This window comes from Ovis aries, chromosome 7, assembly GCF_016772045.2.
Source record: "Ovis aries strain OAR_USU_Benz2616 breed Rambouillet chromosome 7, ARS-UI_Ramb_v3.0, whole genome shotgun sequence".
Taxonomy (NCBI): domain Eukaryota; kingdom Metazoa; phylum Chordata; class Mammalia; order Artiodactyla; family Bovidae; genus Ovis; species Ovis aries.
Genome location: NC_056060.1, coordinates 41,725,599 through 41,743,131, shown reverse-complemented (window position 1 = coordinate 41,743,131; position 17,533 = coordinate 41,725,599). Strand labels below are relative to the sequence as shown.

The 17,533-nt window shown below is 37.5% G+C and overlaps 1 protein-coding gene across 2 annotated transcripts in view; it reads right to left on the bottom strand.

Annotated features, from left to right (window-relative positions):
• The window catches only part of ATL1 (atlastin GTPase 1), a 78,488-nt gene that overhangs the window by 11,856 nt on the left and 49,099 nt on the right, over positions 1-17,533 (bottom strand). For both annotated transcript variants that reach the window (XM_027971738.3, XM_042252312.2), the window contains exons 7-8: positions 6,585-6,677; positions 5,381-5,519 (exon numbers count right to left, since the gene is read on the bottom strand). In XM_027971738.3, coding sequence (XP_027827539.2) covers positions 5,381-5,519; positions 6,585-6,677 — 232 coding nt within the window. The remainder of the gene's footprint in view (positions 1-5,380; positions 5,520-6,584; positions 6,678-17,533) is intronic.

Genomic DNA, 17,533 nt, shown 5'->3' with positions numbered 1-17,533 from the left:
AGACTCTGGCAGTTGGTGATGGACAGGGAGGCCTGGCGTGCTACAGTCCATGGGGTCACAAAGAGTCGGACATGACTGAGTGACTGAACTGAACTGATTACACATAACCCATTTTATAGTATTAGGTTCAAGCTTAGTATTACAAATTTAGCAAAGTAACACAAAAAACAGATATTCAGAGGAGTCTTTTGAACACAGCAGTAATTTTTAAAATCATACGTAAAAAGCAGAGACTTGGTATATCCAGAGACTTGGTATCTAAGTAAAGATACCATGATTTTTAAAAACCTGAATTTCAGCAGAGTCAGAGTTTTTAGGCTTAAAGGATTGGTGATTTCTAAGGTCTTAAGGATAAAGATTCAAACCTTATGATTGTGTTTTGCATGTCCCCTGCTTGTTACTGAAATATCAGTTTACGTAAGAATTTATGGTTCTTTTCTTTTGCTTACTGTTTATGACGTGTATGAGCATGATGTTGGAAATTCTTCCAACATATTTTCCTTCATGTTTTGTACAGCTTTGAAATTTGTGTCCATATTTTATGAGGACTTGGACAGGATTTATTCAAATTTATTTTTTTTGTTTGCATTGTACCAGTTTTTACTGATAACTGTGCTCTGTATTTGGAGAAGGAAATGGCAACCCACTCCAGTATTCTTGCCTGGAGAAGCCTGTGGACAGAGAAGCCTGGTGGGCTTGTCCATAGGGTGGCAGAGTCAGACACAATTAAAGCGACTTAGCATGCATGCATGCATTGGAGAAGGAAATGGCAACCCACTCCAGTATTCTTGCCTGGAGAAGCCTGTGGACAGAGAAGCCTGGTGGGCTTGTCCATAGGGTCGCACAGAGTCAGACACAACTGAAGCGACTTAGCATGCATGCATGCATTGGAGAAGGAAATGGCAACCCACTGCAGTATTCTTGCCTGGAGAATCTCAGGGACAGAGGAGCCTGGTGGGCTGCCGTCTATGGGGTCGCTCAGAGTCGGACACGACTGAAGTGACTTAGCATGCGTGCATGTGCTCCGTATTATTATAGGTTTATTCAGACGTATTTATTATGGTGGTTTGCTTCTTAGTTACCAATTTTCACTGAAATACTGGTATTTGTATTATATTATTATGTTTCCTTTGTCGTGTTTTATTGCCTATTATGTATCTGTATTCACTGATGCTAATAGGTTTCTTTTTTACTATATGATATTATGCTTTTTTCAACATTAGTAGAATATTGCTATATATCTAGAATATATGAATTCTTCTGGAATATCTGTATAAAACAAAAAAGGTTTCTCCTTCTAAAACCACTGTAAAATCACTTTCAAAACATGCAAATTCCACTCCTTCCTAAATTTCCTTGTAAAATTGTAATGGAATAAGATACACACTCTGGCATCAAGTGTATTAATTATCAAAGTAACCAGCACAGTATCACACATTTGGACAAAAAAAAGTGTTCTGACAATAGCATTAGCCATATAACTTTGTTCTCACCAAAGCCAGGCATTCCAATTTTGGATTCAGAAAATACAAACAATATATTCATGACATACACAAGTGGGAGCTCTTGCTAACAATATTAGTGGAAGAAAAGTAAATACATGACCCAGAACATCTGCAGACCAGTTCAGATCAATTTGCGGAGGTGTGCTCATCAGCCTTGACTCACTCACTGCAAGTATTCAATAATATGTGTGGGTGAATGATTATTCATGATGATTTCTGTTTTCATCATTTCTTCAAGAACTTTTGTCACAAGACTAAAACCTTGTTAGGAATTCAGGATCTAGGTCAAAGAAGTTATCTGTAACAATTGAGGACACGATATATGCTTTATAAGAATACCACACGGCAGAAGCACCTATGGTGTAGGGCTGCTGTGGAAACTAACCAAGGAAGATATTTTCTCAGGACCATTTGACTCTGACAAGTCATGAGAAATACATCTTTAAAAATAATAACCTTGCACTGGGGTTTGGCTATGCTTTCTGAAGTCTAACTGGAGCTGTTATGGAAGCAGCTCCCCAATTTATGATGTGGTTACCTGGTCATTCTACAGGTGGTATTATAACACAGAACCACCTCAGAAAAATGTTAACTCCTTGTTAATTACAAGATTGGATCTGCTATATGAGGGGACATGTTCAGTAGGCACTTGGTAAGAATTGGTCGAATGTATCACGGATGAATGTGATTCAGTTCTTTTGGTCCTTTTGATTTCCTAAGTGGGAAGTGATTCAACTAATAGCAATTAAATATAATCATAGTAGTATAAGTTTTAAATAAAACTGGAAATAGTAAGCTAGGATAACAATTTTGATAATGTGAGGGACCATGAACAAAAAATAATTATAACAATTACTGCTGCTAAGTCGCTTCAGTCGTGTCCAACTCTGTGCGACCCCATAGACGGCAGCCCACCAGGCTCTGCCATCCCTGGGATTCTCCAGGCAAGAACACTGGAGTGGGTTGCCATTTCCTTCTCCAATGCATGAAAGTGAAAAGTGAAAGTGAAGTCGCTCAGTCATGTCCGAATCTTAGCGACCCCATGGACTGCAGCCCACCAGGCTCCTCCGTCCATGGATTTTCCAGGCAAGAGTACTGGAGTAGGGTGCCACCGCCTTCTCTGATAACAACTGAGTTAGAAAATTATTTCTATAAGTGTATCGAAAGAGTATGTGAGAAACTATCATCAAAGAATTTCTGCACAATTGTTTATTCAAAGATGTTTTTTCCCCTGGAAGCAACCACTCAGATGACAGCCCTCTGGAGAACAGCTTGGCCAGAAGACAAGACATTCTGGATAGAAGTAACACCATATTATAAGATTCAGCAAGGGATGAAAAACTGATGTAGACAGTAGACTCAAAACTGCCCAAGGAAACACTGAGGCAAACGAGAACATTTTGGCACACAGAGGGATTTAGCAGTAGTCTTGTAAAGCCTCATTAAAATGGAACTTTGACAGGCAACTGAAGCCGCCTTTCATTTCTCTTTCCCTCAAGCTAGCCACTTTGGTAAACTTGCAACTCATGGTTAACTATAAACCAACTATGAGTCAATATATGTTTAGATTATGAGTAAAATTTGATGAGGAACAAATCTATTTAAAACTGTGATTTGTATCTGCATGGTTTATCTTAAACTCCTTCCCTGAATTCTTTCATTGCAAAATGTATCTGTTAATTTAAGAACTGTGGCTGTATACTACAGGAAAGGAACAAGGCAGGGTACTTTTTTGTCCCAATAAAGGACTGTTGTTGAAGGCCTGCTCCTGCTCTGCCTGCTTATGGCTCTCCAACCCCAGAGAAGAAAGAAAGGCCTTGTGGGAGCCCTCTCTTTATGTAATTTATTCAAAACACATTGAAGCCATTAGGTCACTGCACAGTATTAAGAAGTCTGTGCTCACTGGTGGGTTGGAATTCATAAGTGACAGTGAAATTATACGATCTTGGAATCCATGCATTAATATGTGCCTGCCTACAGTTGTCTTGCTGTTGTATAATGAAAAGACAATTTAAAACATGTATAACAACAACTGCTGATGATTGATAAATTTGGGATTCTATTTATGACATTAACTGCAATGGTAAAATAAAAGGTATCTGAGAGAAAACACTATGGATACATAGGGAAAAAAACCTGGTTTGCTTTTTGAACTTGCCAGTTCCATAAAACTGAACACAAGTTGTTCAGCTGTCATTTTTAAAAGTAATTTTAAAGTCCTTTGAGAACAGCTGTGCTTCAAGGCTTGTTATGCCACTGTCTCATTACCCCTGGCACAATGCAGAAAGGCCAAAGTAAATTAAGCACGTTTCAATTTAGTGGTATACTTAATGCTAGGCTTACAAATGAAAAAGTCAGAAACGTCTTTGTACTACCTCAGGAGGTACCTTTGTACTACCTCAGGAGGTAGACTGGAGAAGGCGATGGCACCCCACTCCAGTACTCTTGCCTGGAGAATCCCAGGGACCGGGGAGCCTGGTGGGCTGCCGTCTATGGGGTCACACAGAGTTGGACACAACTGAAGCGACTTAGCAGCAGCAGCAGCAGGAGATAAATAGACACCCCCAGGATAAGGCAATTGGAGATTCATTCTCTACTGATGGAAACTCAAAGTCAGAAACAGCAGGATAATTAAGGGAGGAGGTTGGGCCTTGCCCAGACCAGGTATTTTTTGTTTGCGAAGTCAGGAGACCTCCCTGAACATACATGTGCAGAAAAGGCTAATTGCAGGCGAAAGGAGGAGCAATGTCAAGGGATGCTCTACCCAGATGCCTCTGCGGTAGGATCCATCTTGGCTAAGAGAGGCGTGTGCACACATGGAAGGATCCTGAGGTACACCAAAGATGGACCGTGAACTAGGCAAATCAAAATGACTGGCCAAAGGAAACTTGGAAGAAACACCCATAAAAGTAATTCAAATTGCCATGAGGGTGCAACTCAGGGATTCTCCCTCTGAGTCTGCTTGTGTGTCCATCCACATATACCATACTTTTTTTTTCCCCTCTTGATAAATACTTTCCTTGTTTCACTGCGTTCCATCTTTGTGGGAATTCTTTTCTGCAAAGCCAAAGGGCCAGAGTCCTTGTCACTGAGCACTGGTCTAGTGGCTAGGATCTGGTGCTTTCACCACCGCAATCCAGCCCAGTCTCTGGCTGGGAACCCAAGCCCCACTCTAAACCATTGCAGGCTGAGGCCATGTGAGATCAATACTACCTTGGATTAACTGCAAAGCAAATATCTAAAGACCTAACGATTATTAGGAAGGATTAGCTTCTGCAGACTCCTGCCTCCACCTCCTGCTGCCCCCCTTCTCTCTTTTTTTAGACAATTTGAATTGCTTTGGAATCTTAAAACATTAGTCATATCTCTCTGTTTAAGAGATGATTACATACTATTACTTTGAAAAACCCTCTGGGGCTTTTAGTTTTTTAAGAAACTAGTCCTCATCCAGAAGATGCTTTCATTATTAGTGAAGTTTTTAATGATTGATAATTAAATTTTTCAGCAGCAGTTTGAAAGAGCTTCACTTCAGTATTATGCAGTATTTTTTCTATCTCTAATTATATAATAATACAAATATTCCAATAATATAGACTTCTATTTTCCCTTTAATATAAATAAGGAAAATATAAAAGGAAGATATTAAGGAGCATTTCTCAATGCAGAGGTGAGCAGGAACCTCTGAGAAAGGGTTGGCACCCATAGAACCCCACAGATCAAGGAGGTGCTCTAGCATGAGCTGGGGATTCTCAATCTCCCTGACAATTTCTAATCAGCACACCCAGATCAGTGAACAAACTAAACTAGCAGCTATAAGCCCAGTGGATAAAATCAGACTTAGTGACATAAACACATTCAGTAAAAGACAGACAGACCTTTCAATTTTCCATCAAAGTTTGGATTGGTAGCTACTTTTAGGCCAGGATGAGGTAGCAGAAAACAGGAAATTTTGGTGAAACAGGAATGGATGTGTTTTCGAACATTCTGGAGTTCTTCATGCTGGTTCCCTGAGACCTGTAGTAAATCATTCTGAAGTTTAAATGACTTTCAACACAAATTGAACTCCAAAAGAATTCTGTGGCATTTATATTTGCTATCTGTGGTCACAATGATAAAAAATGACATGACAGGGCTGATACTAAAAGTTTTGGGTCAATTTGCTACATAGCCACATTTAAGTATAGTATACATATGGCATTATTACTATAATTAACAAATGTCTACTCTTACTCAGAAGAGCCCTCCCATTTTTTAGTACAAATTAGTGGGATTTTACTCCAGCTAGTTCCTACAAATTCAAATTTTAATTCAAAGTACTCACAAAGACATGAATAGATCATAAGATATTCCTACCTTCTTTTCAGGAGGTACTCAAAGACAGCCTCTTGTCACTTGGTAGGTATACATTTAAATTCTAGAAAGACATCTGGATAGTTGGGTATTTACATACAAGCTAAACTGCCTCCTTTTTTCCTATGTATTAGACAGTTAATAGTACAAATTATCCTAAAAAATAACCATAGCCTAAAAAAGTAAGCTTAGAGATCCTGATTACCAAGAGTTCTTTTTTTAATCTCCATTTTTTTTCTGATTACTCATTAGGTATTTTTTTGGATATCTGTTCAACTATTGAACTGTCACGACACAGACAGTTAATAGCCTCCTCCTAATATCACATTCTGTGAACTACTAGCAAAATGTCCTAAGATTGACTTTGGGGATCTTAAAACTTAAATATTTTCTTAAATTGACTTTAAGCCTCTGCTAAAACATGAATCCAGGTACTTGTACTGTCAATCTTCAACTGATTTAACTCTTCAAATTAAAGATTTTATCTTTAGGAATAAATCATTGTTTTATAGATAGCTACAAAAGAACTCTTTTTCTGAATCATAATTATCGATAATATTTAAAATAGTAATTGACATTTTATTAAGTATCACTCTTAGTTTGTTCACAGAGATACTATGAAGGTCAAATGAGGTTGTGGATGTTGAGTATCTATTCAAGAAGTCACTCAACAAAAATAATTTTAGATCACTGTTGGGGAAATTTCATGCATCTAGACAGCTAACAAACCTTGAGGCGTTTTTCCAAGAATTTGGAGCCACCGTCAGATCCATATGAAAATTCGTATGGGAAGCTCCAATCTCGAACGAGAAATATCAGACTCTAAGAGACAATAAGAACAAAAGATTGATAAAGGAACTCTAAATTGCCTCCATCTGTTCTTTACTGGAATATATTAAATGATATTATTGCCATCTGAATAGTGTTCGTCTCCACATAAAGGAATTAAAAAGCAAACATAAAACCTAGGAAAGTTGTTTCTGAGCATTCACTCCTCTCTGAGATCATCCTACCTGTTTCCATTGAATGCGAATAGAAAGCTGCCCCCAAAATGACTAAGTTACATAGTGCCATTCAGCCAATTTGAGGCATCTCTGTCAGTTTTCAGGAAGCTTTTTATGAAGATTCAAGTTTTATTTGAAGAAAGTTTTCTCCTTCCATCTGTCTAAATATTTTTCCTCTATTACATCTGACCCCTTCTCTTCTTCGGGGGTTCTCATCATGTATACCTGGTAGGCAGAGGGGTGGGAATCCAGGTTTTGTGGGGCCTGAAAGTTATACAATCTGTGCAGGGGAGAGGGCTCAATAGGAAAAAGGTATAAAAATGGGCTAAAACATTGATATTTATTTACAATGAGAAAAATAATGAATTATAAATTTTAAAGCACTGACACCACAAACACATTTGTAAAAATCCAGAAAAATAACTAATATACCTTTGCAATACTTTTTTCTCCCACTTTTTGACTGCCAATGCTTTGATCACTTGTTTTTTTTTTTGATCACTTCTTCACATGACAATTTTGAAATATTTTCTGTTAGAAAGCTAATTCAGTATCTCCTCTAACAAGGTCAAAATTTTTATTGTAAAAATGTTTTTTATTGCTAATAGTTTAGAAATATTTCAGCTTCACAACTTGTTATTTATAATATTTCTTCATCTGTTAAATAGAGATAGTAAGGGAGCCAGCCTCACAGGACTACTAAATGAAATAGTATACAGAAGACATTGCAAACAGTACCTGGTACAAAATGCTATGTTAGCTACTTGATTTGATTTTCATGGCCACATAGTATTTTAGCGCATGGATAGACCTAACTTATTTTGCATTCTCCTAGACGTTTTCCAGTTTTTCTAAGTACTATTCTAAGAAATGCATTGATAAACATCCCTGAAGCTGAGTATTTGTTTATATCCAAAAGGATTTTTTATCAGGGACTGTGTTCCCCAAATTAGAACAATCATTAGAATCATTTGAGAGGCTTTTAAAAGTACAGAATTCTTGGGCCCCCCCTCCATACCTATTGCAGCCAGGGTAAGAGAAGCTTTCCTTTATCAAGTGCCTATTGTAAGTCAAGCACAATACCAGTATCACACACATGATGTATTTCATGCACTGCTGCCCCAGGAGAAGTTATAATTTATTATTAGTCTTAAAAGAGATATATAAAAATCACCTTCACCCGCCCCCCAACCTGATGTTAATCAAGTAATTTTCCCAAAGCCACAAGGCCAGAGTGGAAGAGGTGGCATTTAAACTTAGGAAAATTCCTGCTGCACTGCCTCAAAATTAAGTATAGAACACATAGTTTACAATCTGACACATTAAACCATTCTTTTATAAGTTAGATTAAGTTATATTTCAATTTTAGTATCTGGAAAAATGCAGGAACTTTAGGGAAAAATTAGAATATTTTAATGAAATTAGCTATCTTTAAAAGTCTAAGCATTTACATCTCTGGGCTTCTAATTGAGCCTTTTAGTCTTGCTCATTAAAACTGATATCACTTTTAACTTTCTTTTAAGCTTTTCCATCCTTTCTTTCCCTTTACAGTTTATCTGTTGAAGAACCTATGAATCTGACCTGGAGAGATTTCCATAACCTGAACCTTGCTGACTGCACAGTCACAGGGCAGTTCAACATGTTCTTTAGTCCTCTGAATTTCCTACTAATTGGCAACTGGATACAGAGTCTTGATCTGACTCTGGTTTTACTTTTTGTCAAGACTCTATGAAGCAGAGTGTTCTTTTATAAGGAGGCACATAGTATATGATTATTTCTCCTTAGGTGAAGTTACGTTACCTTTGCTTAACTGAAGCTCATTCTTCAGGAGATTTCTCGTTAAGGGCTCATGGGAACAACATTCTTTGTATTCTTACATGCTAATAACATTTTGCGTCCTTGGTAAGTGAAAGTCAATTTTGCTGGATATAAAATCCTTAGCTCACATCTTTCCTTAAACAGGGACATGTCTTAGTTAGAATTATGGATGTTTCTTATTTCATTACAGTGTAAGCCCCCCCTCTTCCCCATGTGTGTATGTGTGTTCTGTGGATTCTTGTGGGGAAAGGAGAGATTCCTGTGGAGCAGAGCATTTAAAAATATCCATATACGCTATCTTTAAATAGTCCACTATCTTTAGATAGATGTTCATTCTAGTCAACATTTTACATTTTTGTCAAAATACGGTAATTTGTATTTAGAACATTTCTACCTAAAACATGCACTTTGAAAATAGAGGTTAGATAAGAAGCAGCTTTTGCAAAATAGAGGTTCATGAATCAGGATAAATGAAACCAACTATGTGGATTTGGCTATATTTTGCATTTTTCTTGGAAGAGTTTAGTCTCTTTTCTTGGTCTTTTCACTGGGCATCTTCCCAAGTCAACCAAATGAGGACCATGTGTAGAATAGGATCAAAGATGAAGTCTTATTTTCTTAAATAAGTACTCTATATTCTACCTACCTCTAGTGTCAAATTCTAAGTTGCTTCCCTAATGCTCCCATCCAGTGCTGTGCTGGTATAAACTGGCTCTCCAACAACAACAACATTCCTTGATTTGTGGCATTTGACAATTTCTGCTGTGCAAATGTGCCTACCATGGCTGATTTCAAGCTACTAACAGTTTAATAACTGGCTTATGTAACTCCTGAATATTTACTAGTTAGCTCTCAAAGTGCTATAAGCCAGCTACAGTACACCCACTGTCCCCATCTCCTCCCCAAATAATTCATATGCTTTACATTTATCCTGTACAGAATACTATGAATTTCAGTCCTTATTTCAAAATCCATCCATTGTTCCACACTGCTGAATTTTGATTTGTTCATACATATAGGTAGAGATTTAAAAAGTCAAGAATACAGATTACTCTAACTTTCTCAGATAAAAATATCTGAAGTCATACTTTTAAAAAATAAATTAAATCCAGTCAGGCAACTGGGGAAAATGATGGACCTACACTTCGCATATCCTTCAAGTGATCATAGGATGAAAATTATGAAAAACATTGTAACTTTTGTTTATTTTCCTTTGAAGACCATTCAAAAGGAATGCTATAGCACCACTATTAGTGAAAAATGGAAAAAAATTCAAATGCTCAACAATTGGGAATGGTACATTATGGCATATTAATATATTACATAGCTATTAATATTACAAATGTGTGGAGTGTATCGATACATGTATTACATCAGTATAAAAAGGCTTACATGAAAAAATGTTATCTGAATTATAATGCTAAATTTATGTGCATATCCATTATTAATACATGAAAACACTCCCAAACTCCCAGGAAAAAACTGTTCTAGAGTCATGTAGCCAGTGAATACCTGAACTGGTTTAACCTATTTAATCAATCAATTTCAGTTTTAATTTCAGCCTCAGGTAGTAAGTAAACACTGGAACTCATTTTAAACCCTTCAAAGTAAGTAACACCTTACTTCAACCAACAGCCCACTGAAAGCCAACCAGTGACAGCTTCATACTTTAAAAGTCAGTCAAGTAGAAGAACCACCTCAGAAAACTGAGGTTATGTCAACCCATTGCTAACCTCTGTAACCAGACACAAAACATGCTTCTGTATTCAACAACAAAACAATACTTAAAAAACTGATGTCAACCCATTCTTGTCCCTGTAAACCATGAAAATCCAAGACAAAGCCCCCAACTCTACATAATAATCATTTGTTTTGCTCAATGAAACTCCCAAGTATAACTCTTTTACTAAATTAACCAATAAACTCAGCTCTGGTTTTGGTATCAGGTTTTGAGTGAAGGTCTCATCCTCCAACAATTCTGAAGTCCTACCGAGATAGTTCTGAATGCCCTCACTGGGCAGTATTCCCTATGAACCTCAGGTTAATGTGTACTTTCCATGTCTCCTGTTCCCAAATTCCATCTGTCCTTAAAATTTACTTAGAGGTGAATCTGCCTCAACAATGATAAAATCTGAGTTCTAATTTGTTTCACTGAGCTCTTGCTGCTGATTAATTTGTTATCTTAGAATTTTTGTTATCAGAGGCAAAGACCTGTCTTAAGTAGTAACCAGATTAATCAGGATGCCCCAAAAACTAAGAATGGAACTGGAGGAATCAACTTGCCTGACTTCAGGATCTACTACAAAGCCACAGTCATCAAAACAGTATGGTACTGGCACAAAGACAGACATATAGATCAATGGAACAAAATAGAAAGCCCAGAGATAAATCCACACACATATGGACACCTTATCTTTGACAAAGGAGGCAAGAATATACAATGGAGTAAAGACAATCTCTTTAACAAGTGGTGCTGGGAAAACTGGTCAACCACTTGTAAAAGAATGAAACTAGATCACTTTCTAACACCGCACACAAAAATAAACTCAAAATGGATTAAATATCTAAATGTAAGATCAGAAACTATAAAACTCCTAGAGGAGAACATAGGCAAAACACTCTCTGACATAAATCACAGCAGGATCCTCTATGAGCCACCTCCCAGAATTCTGGAAATAAAAGCAAAAATAAACAAATGGGATTTAATTAAAATTAAAAGCTTCTGCACAACAAAGGAAACTATAAGCAAGGTGAAAAGACAGCCTTCTGAATGGGAGAAAATAATAGCAAATGAAGCAACTGACAAACAACTAATCTCAAAAATATACAAGCAACTTATGCAGCTCAATTCCAGAAAATAAACGACCCAATCAAACATGGGCCAAAGAACTAAATAGACATTTCTCCAAAGAAGACATACAGATGGCTAACAAACACATGAAAAGATGCTCAACATCACTCATTATTAGAGAAATGCAAATCTAAACCACAATGAGGTACCACTTCACACCAGTCAGAATGGCTGTGATCCAAAAATCTGCAAGCAATAAATGCTGGAGAGGGTGTGGAGAAAAGGGAACCCTCCTACACTGTTGGTGGGAATGCAAACTAGTACAGCCACTTTGGAGAACAGTGTGGAGATTCCTTAAAAAATTGCAAATAGAACTACCGTATGACCCAGCAATCCCACTGCTGGGCATACACACTGAGAAACCAGAATTGAAAGAGACACATGTACCCCAATGTTCATCACAGCACTGTTTATAATAGCCAGGACATGGAAACAACCTAGATGTCCATCAGCAGATGAATGGATAAGAAAGCTGTGGTACATATACACAATGGAGTATTACTCAGCCGTTAAAAAGAATTCATTTGAATCAGTTCTGATGAGATGGATGAAACTGGAGCCGATTATACAGAGTGAAGTAAGCCAGAAAGAAAAACACCAATACAGTATACTAACACATATATATGGAATTTAGAAAGATGGCAATGACGACCCTGTATGCAAGACAGGAAAAAAGACACAGATGTGTATAATGAACTTTTGGACTCAGAGGGAGAGGGAGAGGGTGGGATGATTTGGGAGAATGGCATTCTAACATGTATACTATCATGTAAGGAAAAAAAAGAAACAAATGGGATTATAACACATGAAATGTATTAATTTTAAATTACTGAAAAATATAGCTAATCTGAAAGTTAAAGAGGAAAGACATCAAAGGGTTGAATACTTCATATGATTGTCCCCTCAAATATATAGCCTATTCTAAAACTTAAAAACAACAACAACAACAACAACAACAAAAAAACCTAATGGTTGGAGGTCTGTTAAACCAGCAACAAATTTATGCAAAAGTAGTCAGTCAAATTTTGCCTTGGGTTCTCTACAACACTTAGAGACCATTCTCATTCTTGTCAATTTGCAAACTACTTTGTTTAGTCCATAATGTAGGATCAATGACTATCAGATTATTGAATGTACGTTGCACTTAGCAGCAGCAGCAGCAGCAGCAGCAGCAGCAGCAGGAGCAGCAGCACTGTTCTAACACTTGCTGGAGGACCCAGGTGCTTTTCATAAGCACACAATTTGAGCAACTTGTTTGTTACAGGCTTGTGTATATCAAGGCTACAATCTTCTCCTGGAAGAATTTCTGCTTCCTATTTGTACTGCATTACAATCCTAATATTTGCATTTACAATAATAAATTACCCTTAAAAATTAAGAATAACATTGTGTTAAGCTTCGGACATGTCAAAACAAATAATAAAGATGTTCTATACAGCAAAAAAGACACAGATGTGTATAGCGGACTTCTGGACTCAGAGGGAGAGGGAGAGGGTGGGATGATTTGGGAGAATGGCATTGAAACATGTATACTATCACGTAAGAATCGAATCACCAGTCTATGTCCGATGCAGGATACAGCATGCTTGGGGCTGGTGCACGGGGATGACCCAGAGGGATGCTGTGGCAAGGGAGGTGGGAGGGGGGTTCATGTTTGGGATCGCATGTACACCCGTGGTGGATTCATGTCAATGTATGGCAAAACCAATACAGTATTATAAAGTAAAATAAAGTAAAAATTAAAAAAATTAAAAAAAATAAAGATGTTCTATAAAAATGAAGATAAAATAAAAAACACTCATTAGTTAGCTTCTTTCATTAGTAAACTGAGGCCTCAAAACAAACTGCTGACTCCGGAAGACTCAATTTCACTCTCTAACCTTCTGAAATTTACCCTACTGACAGTGTATCTCTCTCTGCTCAGTTTTATCTTCACCAATCACTTCACTTCTTCAGTATCTTCTTTTTCTTCCTCTGACCTCCTGAACCATTTCCTTAGTGATTTTTGCAGGAAAGTAGTAGTCATATTGCCCCAACTGCTTAAAACTACTATATCTGAAGACTGTTGTATAGAAGTTGAATTTAAACACTGGCCTTGGTTATAAGGAATTTCTTTTAGCACAGGAAGACAGAAATTTGCTGCAGAATTCAGGATCCTGTTGCTTAGTATCCTGAATTATCAGTTATTTTCCAACTAAGTTCACTTAATTATTAGTCCCTCTTGTTAGGTTGGAAAAAAATTGTTAGGTTAGAAAAAATTGGTTAAAAGCAATAAAAAGACCAGGAGAGCATTTAAATATCCCAGCTCATCATAAAAAAACAAGAATAAAAATTGTAATAGCCTTTCAAGGGCAAGAAATATAGAAAAACACAATGCAAGGCCATTTCAGATTTTCTCTGAGATGAATTGGACATCGATTAAAAATTGTGAACAAAACAAGGATGAATCAATAGGAAACTTTAAAAATAGACTTCAGGAAAATCTCAAACAATACTCTCAGTACTTAAATAGCCAAAATAAAGGGAACACTGTCTTCCCTTTTAAAAGGGGCTCAGAGGAGAACAGGACGACAGCAGATGAGATGGTTGGATGGCATCACCAACTCAATGGACATAGGTTTGGGTGAACTCCAAGAGTTGGTGATGGGCAGGGAGGCCTGGTGTGCTACGGTTCACGGGGTTGCAAAGAGTCGAACACGACTGAGTGACTGAACTGAACAGACATAAAATACAGGAATCAAAAAAAAAACTTGAAAGAGAAATCAGCAGCTTAAAAATTTACACTTTATGGCTGGCATTTCAGACAGGGGACACCTATAGATACTTTAGGGACACCTATAGATACTTTAAGCAGAAAATCTGCTGAAAGAACCAAAGTTTCATATTAGCTAAAGATATCTACACTGTACATGATTAAAAAAGAAACTGAAGAATCTCTTTGAGTAAAAGTTTCCAAGGATACAGACAGAAAAATGAGGGAATAATCTATAACAGTCCAGACTGTTGGTGGTGGTGTTTAGTTGCTGAGTCCTGTCAGACTCTTTTTTGACCCCAAGGACTGTAGCCCCATCATACTCCTTGTCCATGGGATTTCCCAAGTAAGAATACTGGAGTGGGTTGCCACTGCTTTCTCCAGGGGATCTTCCCAGCCCAGGGATTGAACCCACATTTCCTGCATTGGCAAGTGGGTTCTTTATCACTGAGCCACCAGGGAAGCCTGAGTCCAGATGAACCCCTTCCAAATTATCATAAATCTTGATTTTTTTATACATATAAAAAGATTAGGTCATGTTGTTGCTGCTGCTGCTAAGCTGCTTCAGTCGTGTCCGACTCTGTGCGACCCCATAGACGGCAGCCCACTAGGTTACTCTTCTGTCCCTAGGATTCTCCAGGCAAGAACACTGGAGTGGGTTGCCTTTTCCTTCTCCAATGCATGAAAGTGAAAAGTGAAAGTGAAGTCACTAAGTCATGCCCAACTCTTAGCGACCCCATGGACTACAGCCTACCAGGCTCCTCCGTCCATGGGATTTTCCAGGCAAGAGTACTGGAGTGGGTTGCCACTGCTTTCTCCAGGGGATCTTCCCAGCCCAGGGATCAAACCCACATTTCCTGCATTGGCAGGTGGGTTCTTTACCACTGAGCCACCAGGGAAGCCTCAGTCCAGATCAACCCCTTCCAAATAATCATAAATCTTGATTTTTTATACATATAAAAAGATTAGGTCATGGCAGTTATTAAATCAACAACAGGGTCAACATCCAAGACTCAGTGTCTTTTATGGCCTATTTCTTGATCCAATAGTCAAGGCTTATCCTCCCTGGCTCAGAGCAGTTGCAGTCTTGTCTAACTACTTGAAGCCTCTACAGATTATGTACTAGGACCACCTTTAAATCTGATGATACCACATACAAACTGTTGCTAACTGAGAACATCTCACTTTTTTCTGTTAGTCTTAACTAATTAAATGTGCTATCTTTTAAATTATAAACCATCAATGTAATACTTTCAATTCAGAAATTCTACTACCTTTTTCCATTGAAAACGAACTTTATGATTGTGTTTCTGCAGTTCAAGAAGGGGCCATGCCCAGTATAAGCATTTTGGACACTCTCATATCAATTTTTGACTTAAACTGTTTGTTCATGGGTCTTATCTTAAAAATGTAAAGAGGTAATACTAGGCAGGATATGTAATAGTTACACCAAATCTTGAATCCAGGTTATCCAATTTTGGGTCCAATTAGTTTATTTGTATGCAAACTATATATAATCCTAAATATACATATAATGTCATAATTAGCAAGCATTAATTAAATGTCTGCTGTATATAAAGTAGGTGGTGTGTGTATACTCAGTCATGTCTGACACTTTGGAACCCCATGGAGTGTAGCCTGCTAGGCTCCTCTGTCCCTGGAATTTTCCAGGCAAGAATATTAGAGTGGGTTGCCATTTCCTACTCCAAGGTATCTTTCCAACCTAAGGATAGAACCTGTCTCTCCTGAGTCTCTTGCATTAGGAGACAGATTCTTTACCACTGAGCCACCTGGGAAGCCTATAAAGTAGGGGGTCTAGACTAAAAAAAGTTAACTGCAAAGGTCCTGCTCTTAACATATTTATAATTTAGCTAGCAGGATGGGATTTGCACATTCAACCAACTATAAGACCACAAGCTATAGTTCAGTAAGCACCTAGCATCAGAAAGAGGAAGAGAGGCATTAAGGGGTGGTGCTGAAATGCAAGGGCTTTGAGCCTGTGGCCTAGGTTGAAGGCCAGCTCTGCAACTTAAAGATACATGTGGCCTAGGACAAGTTTCTTAACTACTCTAAGCCTCGGTGTTTCCCCATCAGTTAAAAAAAAATAGAAAGGAATAAAGAAGGAGTAACAACATTACTTATTTTATATAACTATAACGAACATTCATGTGAATCATGTAAGAAATATACTGAGCATGGGGCCTGGCACAAAAATAAGAGTTCAATAAAATATTATTATTATGTAGGTCTCCCAGACATTTTATGAATCTACATAAGGACACTGGGGGAATCCTGATCTATACCATGGACCTAATTCTGAGTAGCCAGATGAATATTTTATTCTAATTTCATACAATTCTCAGATTACCTAAATCGCTCTCTGGACAGAACATGTGATAAGGCACCTTTCTCAAACTGCTGTCCTTTTCCTCAGCCCCACCAAGAGAATGTCTTTTCCTTTCATTTACAGCCCAAGCAGCCAAATAACAGCTTCTCATTTTCTCAGTGAAATCATGGATTTCTCTGGTATGAACTTGGCAGTTGCAGTCATCATAGATATTTGACCAAGGATGTTTTGTTTTGAAATTCTGAAGTAGCTGAAATCACTATCAAATTTTATTCCAGAGAGGAACACTCAAATCATGGGAATAAAGGGTCCTTAAATATAAGTAAGTAAACCACTGTAACATAATTCCTGATTTGCCATATGTAGGACCAATTTGGACAGGAAACTGAGAAACAGAAGGTTTATCCTAATATATTAGTACATTATCATAAGCTTCCTCTACTATTATTTTCTAGCAATCTTCAGTTTAAAACTGGAATGGAGATATCTGCTCACCAATAATTACAACTCCACTGAAAGGAACATAAAGAATTAAGTTCCACTCTTATTTCATAAAGAGAATTCAAATTGTTTTTTTTCCCAGCTTTCGTGAGACATAATTGACATATAACACACTGTGTACATTTAAGGTCTGCAATGTGATTATTCAATACAAATATATATTATGAAATGATTACTACAATTGGGGTAGCAAACACCTGTTGCCTTAGTTAAGACCTGTGTATACAGGTATGTGGTGAATCTATTCCAAAGGTTTAGGGTATTGATGGGCCGCTAAGTGTACAAAAATGATTAATAAAAATGCTATGGGAGAAAATTGGGATGAATTAGTCCGTTTCTTCTGTGTTAGCCACACAACCTAAATACTGATAGCACTCTTACCAATCTATCTCAGGGCATCATGCC